Source organism: Synchiropus splendidus, chromosome 5, assembly GCF_027744825.2.
Source record: "Synchiropus splendidus isolate RoL2022-P1 chromosome 5, RoL_Sspl_1.0, whole genome shotgun sequence".
In the NCBI taxonomy this organism is placed as follows: Eukaryota; Metazoa; Chordata; class Actinopteri; order Syngnathiformes; family Callionymidae; genus Synchiropus; species Synchiropus splendidus.
In genome coordinates this window covers 22,463,867-22,485,145 of record NC_071338.1, presented here as the reverse complement: position 1 = coordinate 22,485,145, position 21,279 = coordinate 22,463,867, and the positions used below count along the sequence as shown (strand labels likewise).

Below are 21,279 nucleotides of genomic sequence, written 5' to 3'. Positions count from 1 at the left end.
GACTGTGACTAGTTATGCAAGCAACACAGCAGGGTACTTGCACATGTCACAATGTTTATAAAGCGTTCTCCATTGAAACTTTAAAATTCCTTGGAATTGTTGCGCACACACAACATCACAGGAAACTCTGCCTCCCACTGCATATCAGCACTGTAATGGCAGTGAGCCGGGCTGATAGGAGGATATGGTTACACTGGTGACAAGAGAGGAAGAAGTCATCTGTCAAATTTTCATGCAGCCTGCCTCTGGAGCAGGCGGTGCCTCGTGTGCACGGGCTGGCTCCTCCCAGAGAGGGGCATATCTCTGTGTACAGACCCGGGCCCTCTCCAGAGTTCCAGGCTAGATGGGATCAAACCACAGAAGCCAACACACACTTCCACATCAGCTCCTGTGAGAGGAAGAGAGAGGAGAGAGGGATGACGCCTGTGTGTGCCTCAAACTTATGAGTTAGACAACTCAAGAGTCGCGCTTCCTGTGGGGTCCCACTTTTAAGAGCTCTTTTTTTTAACACTGGAACTGTACTGTAAAGCATCATGACTCTTCTGGGCTCCGAGCACTCCATCCTGATACGAAGCAAGTTCAGATCTGGTGAGTCTGCCGCTACTTCTTGTGTGCAGCAGCAGTGAGACAGGTGTGTGTGTGTGTAGCCATTTATCTCGGCGAGGACAGTGATGCACTTGCTTCATGCCTACCTGCTGCCGAGGGAGCCAGAGACTTGTCTCGTTCTTCACATGCTGTTAAGAGAGATTAGAATGAAGTGGGGTCAAAGGGTATCTCGCGATGGTTCAGCAGCAAGGTAGCATGCATATATCAAAGAGGGAGGACTGGAGCGCTGACTCCAGTTAACACACAGCAGCTGTTGCCGCTTTGAAATCCACCGCGCTCCCTTTTCTCACAGCTGACTTCCACACATTTACACGTGGGTTTGTGCTGCGCTGCCGCGGCCACTGTAGTCTGACCAACACTGCCACCTCCCTGAGGAGAAGGTAACTGGAAACCACTGGTTCAGAGGAGGGCTTTTGGACGTATATGAAAAAAAGATGAGTCACAAAACGCATGACAAGGTTTATCAGAGATGTAATCGTGTTCTGGGAATGGCCGACTAAATGATGCTTTTCCTTTGGGTTGTTTAGATGAAGTTGGCAGGGTGGGAAATGACCCGTCTGACTCCTGGGAGCACAGTGGGATGTCCTCTCGTACCCACGTGCCTGCGCTGGTTAGTGTCGCGCCGATGCCTGAGTCATCCTGTTAGACTCCTGAGTGAGCGCGGGATGTAAAAGCAGAGTCTCTATGTGACAAGATAAGATAGGAGGAGTCAAGGATTTACACTTGTTCTGAAGCTGAGAGGCTCCAGACAATTAGCCTCCGCTGAAACGTGCCACAACACAGCCAAAGCCATGGGAACTGCCACTGCGCGGACGGAGTTGCAGTGGGAGATTACCATCGGCGCTAAGTGCTCCCCAAAGACTGAGTGTGTGAGTGTGTGTGACTGGTTCTCATGCGGATTTGATGAACGGCTCAATGGACTGGCTGCAATTACGTAAGAGTGATGCGTCGAGGGATGCTACAAGTGTCAGACACACGTTTCCGACATGGTGTCCATGACTTCGTCACTTGTGTCGGCGGTTCACTTTCACTTCGGGTTGTGTTTCTATGAACACAGAGGGAGAGTTTAAGCACCGATCCCCATGCCTCCAGGGTACGACTTAAAATTGTCCAGTCGTGGATGAAAATACAAGAAAAATTACAAAAAACTTTTTTCTTTATTTTGCGTTTTGTCTGGAAGGTGTTCATTACACAGCCACTGACAACATTCCATTGTGTGTCAGAGGAAACGCTGGGTGGCAAAGCTCCTTCTTTATCTGCTGCGGCGCTTTGGAGTTGCGCGTGAGGCGGCGTAAATCACCTTGTCCTTTCAGCAACACGTGTAATGGCACTCACTTCAGGCTCAGCGGAACTCTATTTATGCTGTAAATCTCAAACTGTATAAATACATTGTGCATTTGTGTATGCTTTGTCGTCCGGAAAAAAGCTGTAGGTGAAAACAAATGAGCTCAATTTTCAAAGTGAATTGGGAGTGAAGGCGAGCGCGGCTTGGATAAGAGACACATCACACACGCTCGGAAAGAAAAGTTCAATTTGTGCTGTCGTTTCGGAGCATTTGTCTCATATAGCAGTGTCGGTAATGCATCAGAGAGGCATAAATCGACTCAAGGAAATACAGGACACCCTCTTTTACTACTCCATTTTGACTTACAATGGTCAATATGGCAACTTCGCAATATGAATTCATATTGATAAAGCCCATCATTTTGTCCCGCTAAATGCCTCCGTTGCATATTTCAACAGCGTGTTGGTGAAAATGAAGTGTATATTGCAGTCAGTTGCTGGAAGGTTTTTGGTTTTCTAAGTAATTCTTAAAATAGGACAAATTCAACAAACAATAGACAATGTTTTTTCTTTTTGTTTTTTCAAATGCTTGTCATTTCTTTTGACAATTTTTCCACCCTCTAAGACAGAGTTACAGCCTCAATGATTTTGTGCTTTCAGTTCAAATAACCATCACTTTGTTTTGACAAAAATGTTGCTTTTCATATTAAAACATTTCAATGTTGTTGTTTTTTTGCGATAATAAGTAAACTAAAATCAAATCCTGTATTTTTCACAACACTACAGCTGAATCTTTGGGATGGACTGGCATCACTTGTCGACAGGTCGGTTTTCGTCCTGTTTTCGATTAACTTCAACACGCCAGCGTTTCTGGATTTCCTCGCGATTACTTTGTCAGCATCGAGCGCATCTGAATCAAACTGGGAGACAGTGTTTCCAAAGATGGAAAAGAATTTCAAATGTCAGCCATTTGAAAAGACATTTTCATGCTCATGTTGGCCAGTACGTGTGGTTCACACCAGACAGTCCATTGACAGAAAACACACAAACACCCTCTCCTACACACCCGCTTTTAGATCATGAGCGTGCCTGTGGTGAACGTAGTGTAATTCCACGCCATTAAATTCTCCCGTGAATCATTTAAATTGTGGACACTTGACATATTTAGTTTTTCTCTTCCTTTTGGCAAAACCATCCGTCCAACTGTCGGCTGGAATACACTCCTTTAATCGGCTCGGAAGCAAGATGCTAAACAACAAGCAAGCCAAACGAATGTAGCCTGAATTGACAGCTGTCGCGACTGAAAGCTTTCAGTCTCACATGTTACTCATCATTTCTGCCTTTTTATCCGTGAAACAAATCAAGATGAGAGATTTGAGTGGATGGATACATGTGTAAGTGGACTTTTTAAGGTGTTGATAGCTGCATGGATGCAATTTTTTTAAATGAAATTGTTGTTTTATTGAGTGAATGCATCCAGAAAAGCATGATGGTGGTACTTGATCTAGTTTTGAGCAATAATGTCCATTCTGTTCATGTGTTTTTCATGTGATTTGAATTGTTATTTGCCTTTCTAAGCACTTTTCACGTGCCTTTCTTTTTTACTGACCTGCTAGACAACACTTTTTCAGGTAAGTAGCCAGTACAACTGAAAAACATATACCAATACCGATGTTTTCTCGCTAAGCTTGTTCCAGAATATACAAAAAAAAGCTACTCAAAGCCACTTTTCTCAATAAACCTGAACTTTATTTACATATTAGCAACTTCATGAGTGATGTGATATTAGCAAGACACAAAATGATACCATGAAGAATACCACAAATCACAAACGTAATATGCTGTACAACACTGGAGGCATACGACCGTTGCAGCTCCAGCTTTATTTAAAAGAAAAACTCCGTTTGAGTGCGCATCACAGAACACATTCCAGTCTCAACCCGGCATGTATGTGGGGAATAAATCACGTATTATTAAGGGAATTTGTAAATACGCAGGGATACATCACTTACAGTACTTATCCATGATGTAGGTTCAAACCCTGCTGAAGCTGCACTGAGCCAGAGTGAAAAGATTTTTGAGCGAAACTAGTAAACGGCTTTATCAAGCGCCAGTGTGCTGCATGTTTATAGTAAATTAGAAAAGCGACTTCATCCTGTAGGTTGTAGGTTGTTCTGAGTTTCTATTAAAAAAAAAAAAAAAAAAGTCTAGTCCACTGCAGTATTTCATGAATGATGGACTGGTCAAACTTTCACCAAATCATTTCACGCAACAGCTTAGCATCACATAAATTGCAAAGTTAAATTCTAAACTTGTCATCAATGCATGTCTCTATTGTGACCTATAAAGATTGGAGTGCTTGATATTGGACATTTTCTGACCGGGAGAAGAACTTAAATGCCATTAATTTGGAAACTGTCGGAGACAGATCTGTGTTTTTATTGTGCTATGCGGTTATGAAGGAGAAGAATGAATGTATTCTGAAGATAAGGACAGAGATGCTATATGCTAGAATCGGTCTGCACTGGCCTGTGAGTTTGACCCTGCAGCTTTACCTGGTTGTAGTTAGACCGAGCGGAGACCAGAGCATGCAGCACCATTTAAGGGGGGCCAGACCAAGACAGAGAGTGAGACCAAACTGAGCACAAAATACAGATGCATGAGTCTATTAGTCTTATGGACATTTATTTCTTGCTGCAAACCAAATATTTCAGCCTAAATCAAGAACTAAAGGCATCGTTGGAGCCATCTATTACAGGAGGTCACGGTCATGTCTCCCTCACTGGTCTCGGTCTCAACTAAGTCTAGAGCTCTCAAAGTTTTGGTCTTGGTCTCTGTATGCTCTCGTCCCAGCCTTGGCTCTTTGGTCTTGACTACACTACTGGTTAGTTCCTAGTCCCAGTCTGGGCCAGCGAGTGTTTGCTAATGACAAAACAAGTGTCCACCTCTGCAAGCCTTTTGTCAATAGCTCGGCCCAGTGTGTCAGTAGAAGCAGAACCATGCCAATACCCGCTGTAAGCAGGAAGACAAATGGATTACGGCGGTCACTTGAGTTCCAGCTTACAACCACCTCCTGCACGCTCTGTGATGTTGCGAGCTGCGGGTCACGACCCTTTCACTGTAAACCAAAGCAGATGTCAGCGGAAACCGAGCGCGCGTCGTTGCATAATAGAGGTGCTTGTGAAACCATTAGAATACGAGCCACGGGGGCCGAGGGCTGCAAGAACCACCTGAAGCAGCTAATTGGGGTGAGCAGAAGGAAAATGGTCAGAGGGAACATTTCATGCTCAGATGTGGGATCTTGGAACGAGACATTCTGATAACAAAGGAGAGGAAAAACACGCGCACAACACCACAGACATATCTGGGACCAACAGACGAGGGGGAGGCTCCATGTTTATGACCTCGCACTCCCACCTTGGCTCATTCCGAGCACACAGAAAGAGACGCTCTCATACGGGGGACCACACACTGCCGAGCAGATCTGTTTAGAAGCCAGGAGCCGTGTTTATCAAACCCAACATCCTGCTCGCAGAAGTATTCTGAAGCAAGCAGCTTTTTTATTTCCAGTCGGCCGCATCAATTAATGTGTTGGAGCCTAATAACACGCAATACTTTGGAATAAAATATTCTGTCGCCACACTGCTTAACTCAAGTGTGTTCTGAGCGTCTTCCTACTTTTTTTTTCTGTCTCCTTCATCCATATCTTTTTCTGCTCCTTTTCTCGGCATGGACTGTCCGCTCGCCCACTTCCTCCTGTCCTTCTTCTCTTCAGTCCTGCAGCTAAGACTTCAGCAGAGGAGGACACGTGAGCAGCTGGCAGACACAGACATCATGCCTTGTGAGTAGTGACATCCGTTCTGAAGAGATGCTGCACATTCTGCCACACAGTCAAAAGTGTAAGGGTAGAAAATAACGTCGATTATAACGTTGATTTTTCTCATTTAAAGCACATCCTGACTGAGAGATAGTCAAGCCTTGACAACCAGGAACTTGTGGTTTGTTAAAAATTGTTTATTACTGGTACATTATTTTTGCAGTAATGGCAATTACATTCCCTCAATTTTCCATGCTTTTGAAAGGCTCTGCCAGCAGCCATGCATGTGATACGCTTAGCATGCTTCATTAGAATTCCTATCCAAACCTAAAAGTGCAGCATCTTTGCAATGTTTGATTCAAATATCCTTTTTTTAATAAGACAAATGTAGTTGTTTGAATAGAATTTGATACAACTGTATGTTGATATAAGTATATAAGTTTATGAGCCACTTGAGTCCACTTGTTTCTTTTTTTCCTCTAAATACCGTGGTACCTCGGTTCTCGACTACAATTCCAGGCGGCCGTTTGAGAAGCGAATTGTTCAAAATCTGAATCGATTTTTCCCATTACAGTGAATGGAAAAAGAAATAATGTGTTCCAAGCCTTAAAATAGTCTTTTGTAGGAGTGAATGTAGAGTGTCTGCTGCAGGTGGCTGTTCGTCTATGTGTGTGGCCGCTGCATGTGGGAGGGGTTGCCGAGTGAGTGACGTCTCTCCAGAAGTGAAGAGGTGCCCGGTGCGTGTCCAGCTCTGAATGTGCGCTTCTGTGCAGTTTGGCTGTGACAAAGTCATAAACCAAGTAACTTAGCTCTGTCCCAGACTCGCCTCATCCCTGTCCCAGCTCCAGCCCACAACAGGACATCAAACCCTGGAGTGAGCGCTCCAGCCTCGGAGGTGTGGAGAGCAAGCACCTCCCTGTGACACTCTACCACGGTCCAGTGCGGAGACAGGAAAGGTTTTACACCTCAATATGAAGAAAAAACAGTCAGTAAATGTAGCTAACGGGACACATCTGCATACAGAGGCTGCGTTATACACAATAACAAAGCGTGTCGTGGGTCAGCTGATCGGTCCGAGCACGTTACGTTTTTTCCGGCTTTTTTCAGGGGCGTTCGAGTTCTGGATTTTCGTTCGAAATCCAAAGCAAAATCTTTACATTTTTGTTCAAATTCCGAGACGTTCGAATTCCGAGACGTCCGAAAACCGCGGCACCTCTGTGTCTGTAAACAAAATAATCAACAGTTATAGTTAAAAGTTGGTTGACAGCATCAAGTCTTTAACACTTTACAAACATAAAATCTTATGGTCATTTACGTACTGTCTTTACACTTCAAAGATGCGACATACAGTAACTATGGCACTCGCACACGTAAGATCCCTGAAAATGAAAGCTTGCTCCATACATGACAAGCTTTTCAAGTCCCGTGAGAAACTGAGTCCTGAAATAGTAAAGTGATGAGGGGATAAAATATTCTAATCAGAGACAAGCATGTCACTGTGATGTAGAAATGTTGACTTATTTCGCATAATGACTCCCAAAGGATCTTCATTAGTCCAACAACCTGTGTGTTGATGCTTATAAGAAATAATAACAAGCGTAAGGAACCCAAACATCTCTGAAATAAAGCAAAATAAATGTCAAAAAAGCACCCAGGAGAGGATAGAGCCATGCCATGATGTCATTTTAACACAATAATATTTTTTTTTCTGTATAATTTGATACATATTTAGTCGTTGAAATACTGTGTGCACTAGACAGAGTAGCAGAGTGAGACCAGAAGCTCCTCCTACAACACAGAGAAAGACAATTCTTATTATTATTTGAGGGTCTTGGTGATCGTTTGAATACCTACCAAAATTTCATGATTTCCTGATTTATTTATTTTTTTAATCTGCTTATCTGTGTTTGCCTTATATTGGAAACATGCAGACGCTCATAAAAGCTCCTTGGGTGTGGTAGTAAAAATAAAAATGATGTGAAACATGACCGTAAATGAGAGGATGAGACGTAAATTTTAAGACATTGCCAGCAGGACTGAAGTGAACTGTTTGCCGTGTCACTCAAGCACGCTCCCCAGCTGAAATGTGGCTTCAAAAATCGTTGTTGTTTTTACTGAACTCTTGTGAAGGAGCAGAAAACTTAAGCGTTTACTCTTTAGAGTGGTTGTAAAACAGTCTGCTGACTCCAGCTGACACACACACACACAAAGATGACGCACATCTCCCTCAGTAAAACAGTGTAACCCGAGTGTAAGTGAGCGTAAGGCCGTCTCTTCTCCAGAGCTTATAAAAACAGGTAAGACAGAGGCTTGGATAAGGAAAATATTCACTTAAAAATGAAGTTTAAGGTGTGAAGGAGACCCTCAAGAAGAGACTCTCAATTAAAAGTGCCATGTTAAGATGCTTGCTTGCAGCAGCATCAAAGCAGGGCTACAGTGAGCTACAGGAAGCTGCTCTTTCCAAAAAGGCTGTCTTCTGACTGTCACATGAGACGTGGTGTTGAGGACGTTGAGACCAGACTGAGCAGAGACTACTCTTAACATGTCAGATTAACTGCTTCTCATGTTTGTAGGGTCAGGCCCGCGGCAGCGGGGAGCCATCTTGCTTCGTGTTCCACAGAGAAGCTGCGCTGCATAGACTTACAAGTGTTTCAGAAATAGAGCCAACATTTGGAAGTGGATTAAGCACCGGTCCATCATGGCTTGAACTCCGTTCATCTGATGGAAGGTTTAAATCTAAAACAGTATTTGGATAAAATACAGTGCAATATCTTTGCCTTACTTCCAATATCTTCAGTGAACCAAAGCACCTATTTTAGGATCTTCATCTGAGTTGGCTTTACTTCAGATCATCTTTATTCTCCTATAAAGACCAAAAGGGTGTGTCACCAGCCGGTGGATTTAGAACAACCACTATTTAGATGGCACAACAACGGTCTGTTTCTCAGGTACCACCTTGTAGTGATTCGCTGATGAGGCTTCATGAAACAGTGTCTATGTTTTCAGAATCCATTTAAAATTCAAGGTTTCATTCAAACGATTGTGTAATTGTCCTTGAACTTTGGGGCAGATAGGGCCATGTAGTGGGTCCAAAATAGAGTAGAGGCTTTTCAGACATGTTTGGTCCCAGGTGAAAGCAGGAGCCATGGATGTGGCTAATGTAGAGGACTGGTGTGTCCAGGGAGGTGACCAAGATAGGTAAAGGTGGAGGAGATCGACTTGCAGGGGTAACTCTGACGGGAAATGTCAAAAGCCTAGTGAGAGAATGACCGTATTTCATCCAAATTTCAAAGTAAAATCCAGTCACATTCATCTAACTGCATCTTCCATGTGGTTCTTGAACTGATCCAGAAGCATAACCACACTGGCAGGGATTTGTTTTGTGATATCTCTGGCACTGCTGGCCATTTCACAAAGTCTCCGTCCCCTAGATAAACTGCTGGTAAGTGTGCGGGGGAACGGAATCCAGAGTCCCAAGACAACCTATCGGTTCTTGGAGTCTGCGGCCGATAAGGCCGCAGCGAGAAAGTGGGCGAGTGTGGCTCTGAGCGACTGTTTAGAAACTCCGTTTCAATTGGCTGTTTATCTCTTGATTGCAGGCGTGGCGCAGATGTGAGCTGATGGTGGCGGGAGCCATTCGTCAGCCTCCCTCTCTCCACTGCTTTGGCATATCAAATATTTTCGGCAGCACTGATCCCCCTCCTCTTCTGTCATCCCGGGATGAGGCCGGACGGTTTCCCCAGCTGAGATGGACGCAGCGCAGGGTCTGTGTATATATTATCCGAGGAACATCTGGTGTTTATTAGGCTGTTGAAGATTCGGCCCCGGCCTCTCGAGGCTGACTGGCGTGTGGCCTACGTCGGGGCTCCCCGTCTCCCCTACAGCCACAGAACTGGCTCCTCACACATATACAATCTAATATTTCCTCATAAAGATAATGGGGTCGTCGCTGCAGGTTTACGGGGCTCCTTCCTGACCCACGGCACATGAAAACACAAAGTGAACGTAATGCACCGCATGTCTTCCCTCTCCGGCGCATGTTTACGTTCAGCACATACAGTCAGCAGGTATATAAAGGTTTGAAGTGTGCGGTGGGTTTTTAGTGCTTCCACGGATTGTTTAGTGTGTGAGCTCGCTTCGTCGGGTCATGTTACGTGATGGCGAGGAGACGGTTTGAAGCACTCAGAGTCGGAAAAAGTCCTCAAGAAAAATGAGCTTTATGGATCGTCTTTTGGTAAACCAATTGATTTGTATTAAATAATCAATCCATTATGGGCAAATGAATCTACATGAAATGTGGTGTCTTAGAGCTCCTTCCAAAAAAAAGAGCATTTAAGATTTTGTCAGTTTCAGAAGTAGCAGGAAAATGCAGGCAAGTCAAAGGAGGGGAGTCATACTCAAAATCACAGGAGTCAAACTGTCCAAGATCAAGGCATGGGTCAAGCTGAAAATCTCTTAAACGGAACAGACTACGAGTCTGAACTTAGGAGTCACAAACACACACTCTCTCTACAGTCAACTTCACTTCTACAACATCGATTCCACCCCATTACACACGAGAAAAACAGGTATCCACTGTCCCACTGTGCATCAACGTCTAATTCTTAGCTCGCATTCATAATGTCCACCAAGTGGTTTGACAGCAACCTGTAGTGTTTGTGGGTCATGATCATAAGAATTGGGAGTGTTCTTGGTTTTGGTTGTGCATTAAATGTGGAACCATATTTTTCGTGCGCAAAATGTACACAGAACTCCCACAGCCACGGTAAACATTGTGGCCAACAGATTCCGACTTCTTCTTTCAGTTGGATTTTTGCATCCTGGAGTGATACCGAAGTTAGCCTTTAGCAGTGCATGTTGATGCAATGAGCCGTTGGGTGGCGCTCCATCCGGTCTGAATGGTCACTTGGTATACCGTATATAGAAAAATGTATGATAATTTAAGGTGCTGTACATAGCAAGTGACAACTATAGGCCCATTTATGCTCGCATATAAGTCACACCCATCTTTTTCAAACAATGTCACGTGCGTTCTTTGGTATTGCTCTTCACCAATATATCCACCAGAGGGAGCAGCCCAGCGTCAAAAGTTCATAAAATCAACAAATTCCTAAACAGACATGGCGACTGTGGAAGAAGTATTGTACAAAAGAGGAAACAGTGGCAGCATTGTCGGCGTCGGTGGTCGGTGTTTCGTGTCTCATTCGAGCTGCTCCGTTTGGTCCGTAAGCTTTGTGGAAACATGCAGAAATAAGGATGAAAATGAAGGTAGAGCATGGACAGACAGCACCAGTCGTATCTGGATCCTTACATAATGTTGAGCATAAATCGGCCTTTAGCTGAAGTAGTGGTAAAAGTACCAGTCAGACACTATCCCAACCTTTTGGAATGTCAGGGAAACATCTCACTCTATTGAGACACCTATGCGTCAACACTGAATGCGGAACACTGGCTTCTGTGTCAACATTAGACGAAAAACTCCAGTTGAAAAGAATGAACAAGACGATGTAAATGCTACTTCCACTGGCGTGTTTTTACTACAGTATATCTGGACGACATGGTCCACAGTACCATAGAGCAAGACATTGGAAGGGGCTACTCTTTCCTTGTCCAGGGAGTCGTGGAATAGCGAAAGACTTTCTCATTGACCCTGGTGCTATGAACTGACATCTGAATGAATTTCACCTACAGAGTGTTTTCCTAAGGTATTCATCCAGTCAACTGGCTAGTAAAGAATTCTGGGGTCAGTTCTGGCTATGATTATTTGCTCTAGAACTTACAGCGCAGGATTGTCCGTCGCAGCCCCTTAATTACAGCCACTCCATTTATTTTCCTAGCACTCATCGTGCCTGGCCGTACGCGGCACAGAGCAGCGGGATGCACCCATGGCTTATTTCATTTAGCCACTGAAATTAATATGATACATTTCTGACGTGTTTTGCTTCAAATCTGATACAACGGAGCGGAAAATTGGATAAATGAAAAATAAAGGTTGGAAATTTTCACTGACAGTCTCTTTAATGAAAAGGATATCTGGGATTTATTTGATGATGATGTTTTAGGAATTCTATAGGTTCACTGTAAAGGAACAGATATTCAAATTATTATGTAGTATTATAGTTTAAACACCGGTAATATCTTAAAACAACTTTTTAGGAATGTGCTTTAAAGATCTCAAGATGGTGTCCAAATGTGAGAATAAGTGATTCGAAGATTTCTGTATCTAATACAATTATAGACCAAAAGAAATTCAATAATGACGTGATATTGTGTATTTTTTTAAGCAGGTAACTGACACAGAGGAACATAAAAATGATCATCACATTGTTACTCAAGTGTCGCTCAGATGGCAGCTGGTCACGTAAGAGGGCGCCAGCGTGCCGTCCCACCGCTCACTGACATTAGAAAATGAATCAATAAATACATGTTAAAGTGAAAATAATACTCTGAACAATGTGTTCATACTTTAGGATGAGCAAGATATATAAGTTCATTCAGCAGTGAGTCGTATCATTGACGTAGGGCAGACAACTTTACCATGGACTCTTGTCCAAGTTTTGCGTGCGCATTGAAGGGTAGACAAGGTTTCATGAAACAGTGTCCTGATTTTCAGTGGCCACCAGATGGCACTGTCTGCTGTAAAATGTTTTGACTTGAACAACTAATTCAATGAAACCTCACATCATTCCTAAAAAAGAGCGCCATCTAGTTGCCTCTGAAAATGAGGACACGGGTTCTTCTAAAAACAGATGATTCATTTGTTTATTGTTCAACACTATTGATATTTTTACGTTTATCTTTGTTTATTTTTTACAAAATAACTTATTTTTTATATCTAACGCAGGAAGAACTTAAGTGTCTGACTGCTATTTGAATATGAGCCTTGAATTTCAGTTCCTCATTTTTTCCAAGCAGCCTATGATAGTTGCATAGGTGATCTCCAGTTTGCATGTAGACCACTTCAAAAGCCTCTCAGTGTTTGTCTTTAAATTCCTACTATGTTCCTCACACTCAGTGAATCAGTCCAGGAACTTTGGCTCATGACCTGCAGACTCTGATGTTTCAGTACTTTCATGTTTGCTCCTCAAGTTTCCTGTAAACAAGTTGCACAAACTAGTCACTTGTACCTCGGGTGGAGACGGGATTTATTGGGATGAACAGCAGCTGTGACAAAGTCCACCCTTTATCTTCAGAAGCAAGCGTTCCAGCGTATCGGCGCAGCGAGTCACATGTTAAAAATAGTTTTGCTTTTCTCCCAAATTTAACTGGCGTCTCTAAAACGCCACCTACAAAGCTGTGTGACACAAGCCAGCTGCTGTGGCCCCCCCTCAACTTGTACCCATCACCTCTCATCTCTCGAAGAAAATCTGTGAATGCAAGACACTTGACAAGCGGAACTGTACAGATATTCTTGAGTTCAACCAGATAAGACATTTCATGTATTTAAAGAGGAGCATGTGCCCATATGGAGGCGGAGCTACAGGCTCATATGGAGCGCTGTTCTTTTCTGCATCGACACATGAGAAGAGGACAGCAGTCAGTCAATGAAAACGATAAGGAAATTAACCAGAACAAACCATGAATAACAATATCTAACATTTTGCAGCTTGGATTTTGATGGGTTACACGATTCTCCTTATACCAGGACTCGCCACCTTTCACAGTCATGGTGCGTGTGGTTACATGTGCAACAGGTCATTGGGTTTCCCAAAATGAGTCTGGTACTGTGATTATAACCAGGGCCTGTTCACAGTTGTCACATGTTGCACAGGATACAAACAAGATTCCTTAACTGGCGGAACACACACACACACTCAGCCACCTCTCTCAGCTTAGATTGATAGACTCTTGCGGCTCGTCCAATCACAAGAGGGGCCAGTATCAGCGCAGCCAATCCGGAAGTGAAGTGTGTGCCACTCTCTTTTTCACTCAACGTTACACCTCAGGATTGAGTGTCGCTGACACGTTCCCTGTTAAAATAAGTTGAAAGTGTATATAAGATCATGATATGGGATTGAAAGCCACTTTTTGCAGTGTTTAAAGTCAGTTTTATATTCAACTAATAAATACTTTATTATAGTAAATAACCCTGAGGCTTTCCATTTGCATGACCACAGTTCTGTTTTGCTTTTTTTTTGTCAGTTAACCGTGGCAAGTTTCCAAAGCAGGAGGACTCCTATGCATTTGAGGAAGACAGCAGCAGCGAAAGTCTGTCTCCAGAACTTCACAGCGATGAGTCCCAAGGCTCTGCCTGTCCCTCATCTGAGGCCGTGGGCAGCACACCTTCATCCTCATCGTCACCAGCCGTCACAAGCCCTCAAAAGGTAAAACAAACTCCTGGAGCCTGAAAGCTCAAAGCTACATTTTTCATGAACTTGTCATTCAGAAAAAAAACGACGGCCCAAACTGCTATATATATTACATCCATGTTCTGAGCTTGTTTTTTTGTTGGGTTTTTTTTGGGGGGGGGCTTTTTTGATTGCTTTTAAACTCAGCATTATAGCTCTCCATATTTTTATTTTTATTTTTATTTTTATTTTTATTTTTATTTTTATTTTTATTTATTTTATCAACTTGTTGATAGCAAGTTGAGCTCAAGTGAAAAATCTTCAATTATTTATTATTTTACAGGATTTTTTTAATCTCTTCACCAGTTTTTTATTTATTCCACTAACTGCAGACAAAAAATAACCTACTTGGCGAGGTAAATAAATATAGAAAATGAGGTGCATCAACAAAACGGTGTTGATTCTTCCCATTATAATAAGGTTTCCTGTAAGTTATTGCCGCAGTCCACAAAAATACATAGATGAATAGATGCACTTCTTCCATCCATCCAGCCCCACAGCATGTGGCAGTAATGGTGGGAGTCTTGAACATGCTGAATAAAGATCTGTCTCCCCGTGTTCCAGCTGTATCCCCCTGAGGTTCAGACACTCACTCATTTATCACAGATAAAAGTGTCTGTGAATATAGAAGTATATTGCCAAGGATGTGTATTACTACTCAGTTGCAGCCTCATATACATGACTGAAAAGAAAGATAACAGTCCAACAGAGATACATAAATAATATCTAAAGTCCACCATCACAAACCACAACATCAACAGCTCCAACGGACAAATCCAAAACCACCCCAAGTAAAGTGGAGTCTCTTTGTGTTTCCCACAGGCTGGGGCAACTGGAGACCCCCCAGATCAGAGCCAAGACGAGAGTCTCTGTTCCACCCACAAGGGTCAGGGTACTCCACATCAGGTTCCTGCTATTGTCAAGGTTGGCAGAACACTGTGATCTCAGAGCGCCGTTCCGATTTTCTGGACCTGGTTTTCACACTTCTCTCATTCTTCACAGTCCAAGGCCTCGGATAAGAACCGACACAAGAAGCCAAAAGATCTAACACCTAAGGTGAAAAAACTGAAATACCACCAGTACATTCCTCCGCACCAGAAGGCAGAAAAGTCTCCTCCGCCGATGGACTCGGCTTATGCTCAGCTGGTGCAGCAGCAGCAGCTCTTCCTTCAGCTGCAGATTCTCAGCCAGCAGAAGCACGCTCATACGCAGCAACGTTCTCACACGTCGCCGCTGCAGGCTCAACGACAGCGGCAGCCGGCTTTCAGTTACCAGCCTCACGCACCTCTGCACAAGTAAGTCCTACAGAGGGAACCCAAGAGTTGAATTGTTACTGATGTTTTGTTTTTTTTTATTATTGCAGAGCCTTAGGTGATCCGTGTTCCAGTCATGGCTCCAGCGTTCCACACAACACTGCCAACAGCAACATAGCATCACCAGTGAAGAACTCTTATATTCAAAGCAACATCTCACATGTGAAACCAACACCTCTGCCAGCCAATCTCGATGACCTAAAGGTAGGCGTTAAGCTTCTTCGTGTGGTACTTCATTTGAGCTTCTAAATATAGAATTAAGTAAGTCAATGAAACCTCACATCATTTCAAAACCAACAGCGCCATCTAGTGGCCTCTGGAAATTAGGACGCTGTTTCATCAATCCTGCAATACAGTTTCACGATACCTTATCTACCCATCACTGCTGACATTCGCATTCATTTACAACACACCTTTCCACCCCCTGAATGGTAAAACAAGCAAATGTTGGCAATAAATGCTGGCCTTACCATCAATGTCTTGACTTGAATACTGAGGGAACAAGTGCATACTTTAACTTAGATTCCATTCTCTATTGAAGGTTGCAGAGCTGAGACAACACCTTCGTATTAGAGGACTGCCAGTGTCCGGCACAAAGACTGCTCTTATCGAAAGACTGCGTCCCCACCTAGACCACAACACGGGCTCGTCCCCCTCGGGCTCCTCTGATATCACCACAGTCACATTCCCAGTCACTCCAACAGGATCTCTGTCCTCTTATCAGTCTCCCTCGTCCTCCAGCGCACTGTCGCAGGGATACTACCCTTACCCCAGCACTTCCTCTACTCCTCCAATATCACCGGCATCTTCTGAGTTATCGCTCAGCGGCTCTCTGCCAGAGAGCTTCAGCGATGTGCCCATGTCTTCACCGACACAGTTTGTCCTGCAACAGTCACCAGCCCAGCTTGGCATGGATGGCGGGGGTTTAACTGTTGGAGGACCCCACAGGGGCGAGTGTGGTGAAATGGACGAGCAGGATGCGGAAAAAGATAAAATGCTGGTGGAAAAACAGAAGGTGATCGAGGAGCTGACATGGAAGCTGCATCAGGAGCAGAGACAGGTGGGTGAAATGAGCATGTATATTTTACCAACAGGCAGGTACTGTGGATGAGTGATATGTACTAGGAGGTAGTGATGGGTAGATAAGGTATCGTGAGACAGTATTGCAGAGTTCATAGGTTTCATAATTTTCAGAGGTCACTTGATGCCGCTCTTGGTTTAGACATGATGTTTCTGGACACTGTTTCATGAAACCTCATCTATCCATCAGTACTAGGTGGTTGTGATGTCGTACTAAATCAGGGGAAAAAAAATCCGAGATATGACTTTTGATAGACATTGTGTCAAATATATGGCTATAATCTAGAGCTAAATGACAATGTGCAGGTTATTTAATCCCATTTAACTTTATCTCCCACTTAAATTTAAGATGAGATAAGGTGATACTGTGGGCCCATTTTTGAAATACCTGTTTGATGAAACATTCTAGAATTTAAAACCGATAAAATGTCTGCATTCTCTCTGATGGTAACTTGATCATATGGCCATACTTGTTAGGTTGAAGAGCTTAAGATGCAGCTTCACAACAGGAAACGATCCTATGGAGCTACAGAGGACACAATAATTCCACCAGCTCAGTCCCACCAGCCTTCCATGCACCATGGACCAGCCATGATGGACCAGCATTTTTATGGCGTGACAGTCAAGAAAGAGCCCTTGCCTCTTTCCACCACGTGCCCTTTCTCTTCTCCCAAACAGATCAAGGGCTCTGGTAACGTGGGACATTGCAACAATCTACTGCCTGATATGGGAGCCAATGGCGGGTCACAAAGCATCGACCCAACGTCTTCATCAGAGAGCACCACCACTATGACTTCCTTCCTGAGTCCCCAGTGCTCACCCAAACAGTCTAGTAGCCCCAAGTCATCCTCTCCAAACACTCCTTACCTGCTTCCAATCGGAATGGGAAGGGACAACCGAAGCCATCACCACCCGAGCACTAACAACAGCAGAGGGTGTGGCATGCAGGTACGGATCAACATCCTCTGTTTATCCCGCCATCGATTCTGTGATTCATTTCAAATACGATTTTGGAGATGACTACCTTTAAAACTAGAGCTATTTGTAAGCAGGCTCTGCAATTCAAAGTATCACCTCAGTTTTTCCCTTCATTAACACATCATCGCTCCCATGGCGTAACATAGTGACTTTGGGAAAGTGGTCATTTTTCGTCCTGTTAGACTCAATTGAAACAGATTTGAATGGCAGTTTGCTAGTTAGCATCTAGGGAAAAGGCCTGAATCTCTTTCAGTAGCCTCATGACATTTAGTTCTAGCGATTAAAAGGTTGAAGAATATACCTATTTAAATAATTTTATTCAGTAACCGAAGCAAAATCCCAGAATTCTAATGCCTTTGTATCAAAGTTGATACTTGTAGCCTCATTTTCCAAACTCCACTACAAGTGGCATTCGATCCGGTCGCTAGTCGGATTGGACGTAAGTCAATTGCCATTCAAAATAGTTGACGCGAGGGTTATAGGTTCTACTGTAGTGGTAGATGGCTGTGTGAGAGTGAGATGCTGAGATACTGACGTACGTGATGCCGGGCTGCTACGTGCTGCGGTGCCAGACAGGTGGACATAATTTGAGCAGGTCGTAAGTCAGATGTTACTTGTACATACTAAGCCTTCCACTTCTTGTTTCAGCAGCAGATCCGAAGCCAGCAGATGGATGAACTTCTCGATGTACTAATAGAAACTGGAGGTAAGACGATAATTATATTCAATTTTGCATCAACCAAACACCACATTTTTAAACTTGACTATTTCTCTTTCTCTAAAGAGATGCCAGCTAATGTCAGAGAAGAGAAGGAAAGGTCCTCTGGAAGCAGAGTTGAACACCCCGTGTCTGTGTTCCCAGGGTGTGCCTGTCTCCCGCCTCCAAGATTTCACAGACATTATGAGGAACTGTCCCCAGCACAGCTTCCCTACGACCACTCGGCCAGCCATGTTGCTGAAGGCCACCTCCAAACTTTGTCTAGTAGCACAACCACGCGCGGAGAGGAAATGACTCTTCACAAAATGTCCAAAGACAATCGGAGTCCAGATGATGAGGCGAACTGCGACCGGTACAGTGGAACGTATAACAATCGTCACCCGCACCATTCCCAACAGGACAAACTTTTGACCAACAGAGACCTGACTGACACGCCGCTGTCGCCCATCAGCAACACATCAACAGGCCCAGAACTGCAGGGGACAGTCAGTATGACTTTAAGTGAAGCACCATGGGAGAATATGGAGTGGCCTGACTTGATGCCTCTCAGCTCAGCCATGACTTTCAGCGTTGCCCCTCCCAGTGTTCCAGGCATTTTTAACCCTGAGTTCTTGGATGACAAAGACATTAACTGGAACGCCGACCTCCACCTGGAGCACTGGTGAGAACAGCCGCGCCAAGTACTGTAAAAGTCCGCTGCATGAGAGTCATGAGAATCCAAGAACCTCTGTAACCAGATTCACCAAGTGCCTAACCTTGACGGCCTTTAAGGAATCCATATGGTCAAGTTCACTGCTTCACAAATCCAACGTCTGTTCATTGTACGCTATGTAATTTAACGCCACACACATCAGCGCTGACATTGAAGGTTCAGGTTCTCTGCAATGGTCGTGACATTTGGACTCCAGGGCACAAGTGACCATCTCCTGACTGTACTATTGTACCACTGGAAACGGGATTACAAGGGGAATTGGATAATCAGTGCTGAAGGAAAGAAGGAGGCTCCATCAGTTGTATCATACGCTCCATTTACGATTGTATGTAAATACGATCAATCACTGTGCACCTTTAGCTTAAAACACATTTGGCACTGTTTGCTTGACCTTAGTGTGTAGAAATGGTTGGCATTATTTGTTTCACTAGCTTGCATTTTTTTTTCTACGTAATGTAATGTAAATGTATGTATGGAGATCTTTGTTGCAAAATAAACCTACACAATTTCTCATTTATCCTCCCCTGAAGGACACTGATATTACCATGAAAAACGTAATAATTTTAGTACTTGCTTTCTCCTCTCTGCTCAAACAGTTGACCAAAATAACGTCGAGTGACTATATGACTACTTCTTATATACTTTTCCTTTTCAATTGCCACCCTTCCTTATGCTATGACCAATTACCACAGCTATTTATTCTGTGTTTATTCCATTAATATATGTACTTCTATATGCTGTATTTCTACTGACATTCCTTCCTGAGCTCTCACAGACATTCTGGGTGGAAAATCTCACTTTTTTTAATGTGAAATTGACTTTTTGAAAATGGATGTTTTTTCAATTCTTTATGAGCATCCTGTATATGATGCAAAGAAGGTCCTTTACAAACTTGTGAATACAAAAATGTCATTTTACTGTGAATTCTGCTCACACTTTTTTGTCACCTTATGGAGCCAAGACATGCGTAAAGGTTAGAAGCTGCTTCACCTGGACAGCAAGTTTTAATCGCGTTTTTCCCCCAACTAAAATGTACAACAGGACTTTGGCTTAGTTGTGAATCCAAGATTCTATAACTACTTGTTCTGGACATTCCATGATAAAATGTCTAAAATGAATGACTGAAATGATTTTTTCTTCTTTACAAAAACCTTGTTTTTTCCAACATTCTTAAAAGACTAGTCAATTTCTGCTCATTTGGTTTGACTGTATGATCATTTCCAATACTTATATGCTCTTCATCTACAGCGTTTGAGGATCACTGGCAATATTTCCAAGAAGGTCGAGGATTTTATGCACCAGTTATATCTGACAGAAGCCGTCATGTTGCTTGACCACAGATTAGCTGCCTTAATACTGTACAGGCATTTGTGCTGCAATGTATACCACAGAGAGATGAGCAATAAACTTGCAATTGTAAAAGCGTTTCCGCTGTTTTGGTGTTTGACTCTAAAAAGTTTGAGCAAAAGTTGTTTAGTAAATTATTTGCTTTAAAAATAGCTTCTTATTTTCCCTCATTTCTAAAAATTGAGGGGTAACATGACTTTTCGCAATATTTGTTTGCATTCAACAATTTTTTTCTGCTATACCAAGATGTGGAATGCTCCCCTAGTTCCAGGGGCAACCCAAGAGACAAAACCTCCACACGTTGCACTCGTCGCATTCAGTCATGTTGTCTTCACATTTCTGTTTTTTCCCTCGAGTCTTGCTTCATCTTTCATCTTTGTTTTTGTCGTCCCTTCCATCACTTTTTTAAAGTCATACTAGTTTTGAATTATGACGTATTTAAGGATTTTTTCGAGTATTGATCGGGAGCTCTAAATTTATGCTGCGGTATTTTCCGAAGCTGGCTCCGCCCCCTTGACAAAACCGCTCCAATATGTCCTGGTCTTCCAACTTGGGCAGATGGATCGATCTTGACTGTATGCCAAGGCCAGGAGACTTGGTTTTCCTTTGGTCACTCATGAAAAAGACACCCAATGTGGGAAGGGATCACATTCCCATGCTGGAATACCACAACCAGCTCTCAGCCCTAAAGGTGCCAAAGGGGAAGGCGAGATTCTGAGGCCAGTATAATGAAGGCGCTAGTCATCTGAGAACTTAAACCTGTAGGTGCCAAAATTATTGTGGCATTTATGCAATCCAAGCAGCAGATATAGAGTCTGATGTACTTGCCACTAGCGATGTGTCAATGAGGTTTCATTGAATTAGTTGTTCACGTCCAAACATTTTTCAGCAGACAGTGCCAACTGGTGGCCTCTGAAAATCTGGACACTGTTTCATGAAACCTCATCAACCCTTCATTTCCGTGTCATGAACATGGGGTTCCTACTTCACACATGCAAATGGCAGAGACAAGTAACTTCAATCTGAACATTTGTGGGTGCTTAGAGCTTAACAACGATGAGATACAAAGGAGCATA

General features: G+C 43.4%; 1 protein-coding gene across 6 annotated transcripts; it reads left to right on the top strand.

Moving 5' to 3' along the window:
• The first annotated feature begins 344 nt into the window (after window positions 1-344).
• myocd (myocardin) lies at window positions 345-20,274 on the top strand. 6 transcript variants are annotated; one of them, XM_053864679.1, is made up of 10 exons: window positions 345-588; window positions 5,666-5,731; window positions 13,850-14,031; window positions 14,878-14,979; window positions 15,058-15,350; window positions 15,419-15,572; window positions 15,910-16,428; window positions 17,127-17,396; window positions 18,075-18,132; window positions 18,211-20,274. In XM_053864679.1, the coding sequence occupies exons 1-10, from the start codon at window positions 534-536 to the stop codon at window positions 18,807-18,809; spliced, it is 2,298 nt and encodes a 765-aa protein (XP_053720654.1). In that variant the 5' UTR covers window positions 345-533; the 3' UTR covers window positions 18,810-20,274. The 6 variants fall into 6 exon arrangements, with proteins under 6 accessions (XP_053720654.1, XP_053720653.1, XP_053720650.1 ...); XM_053864678.1 differs by having other exon boundaries at window positions 16,926-17,396; window positions 18,078-18,132; window positions 18,289-20,274; XM_053864675.1 differs by having other exon boundaries at window positions 16,926-17,396; window positions 18,078-18,132.
• The last annotated feature ends 1,005 nt before the right edge of the window (window positions 20,275-21,279 follow it).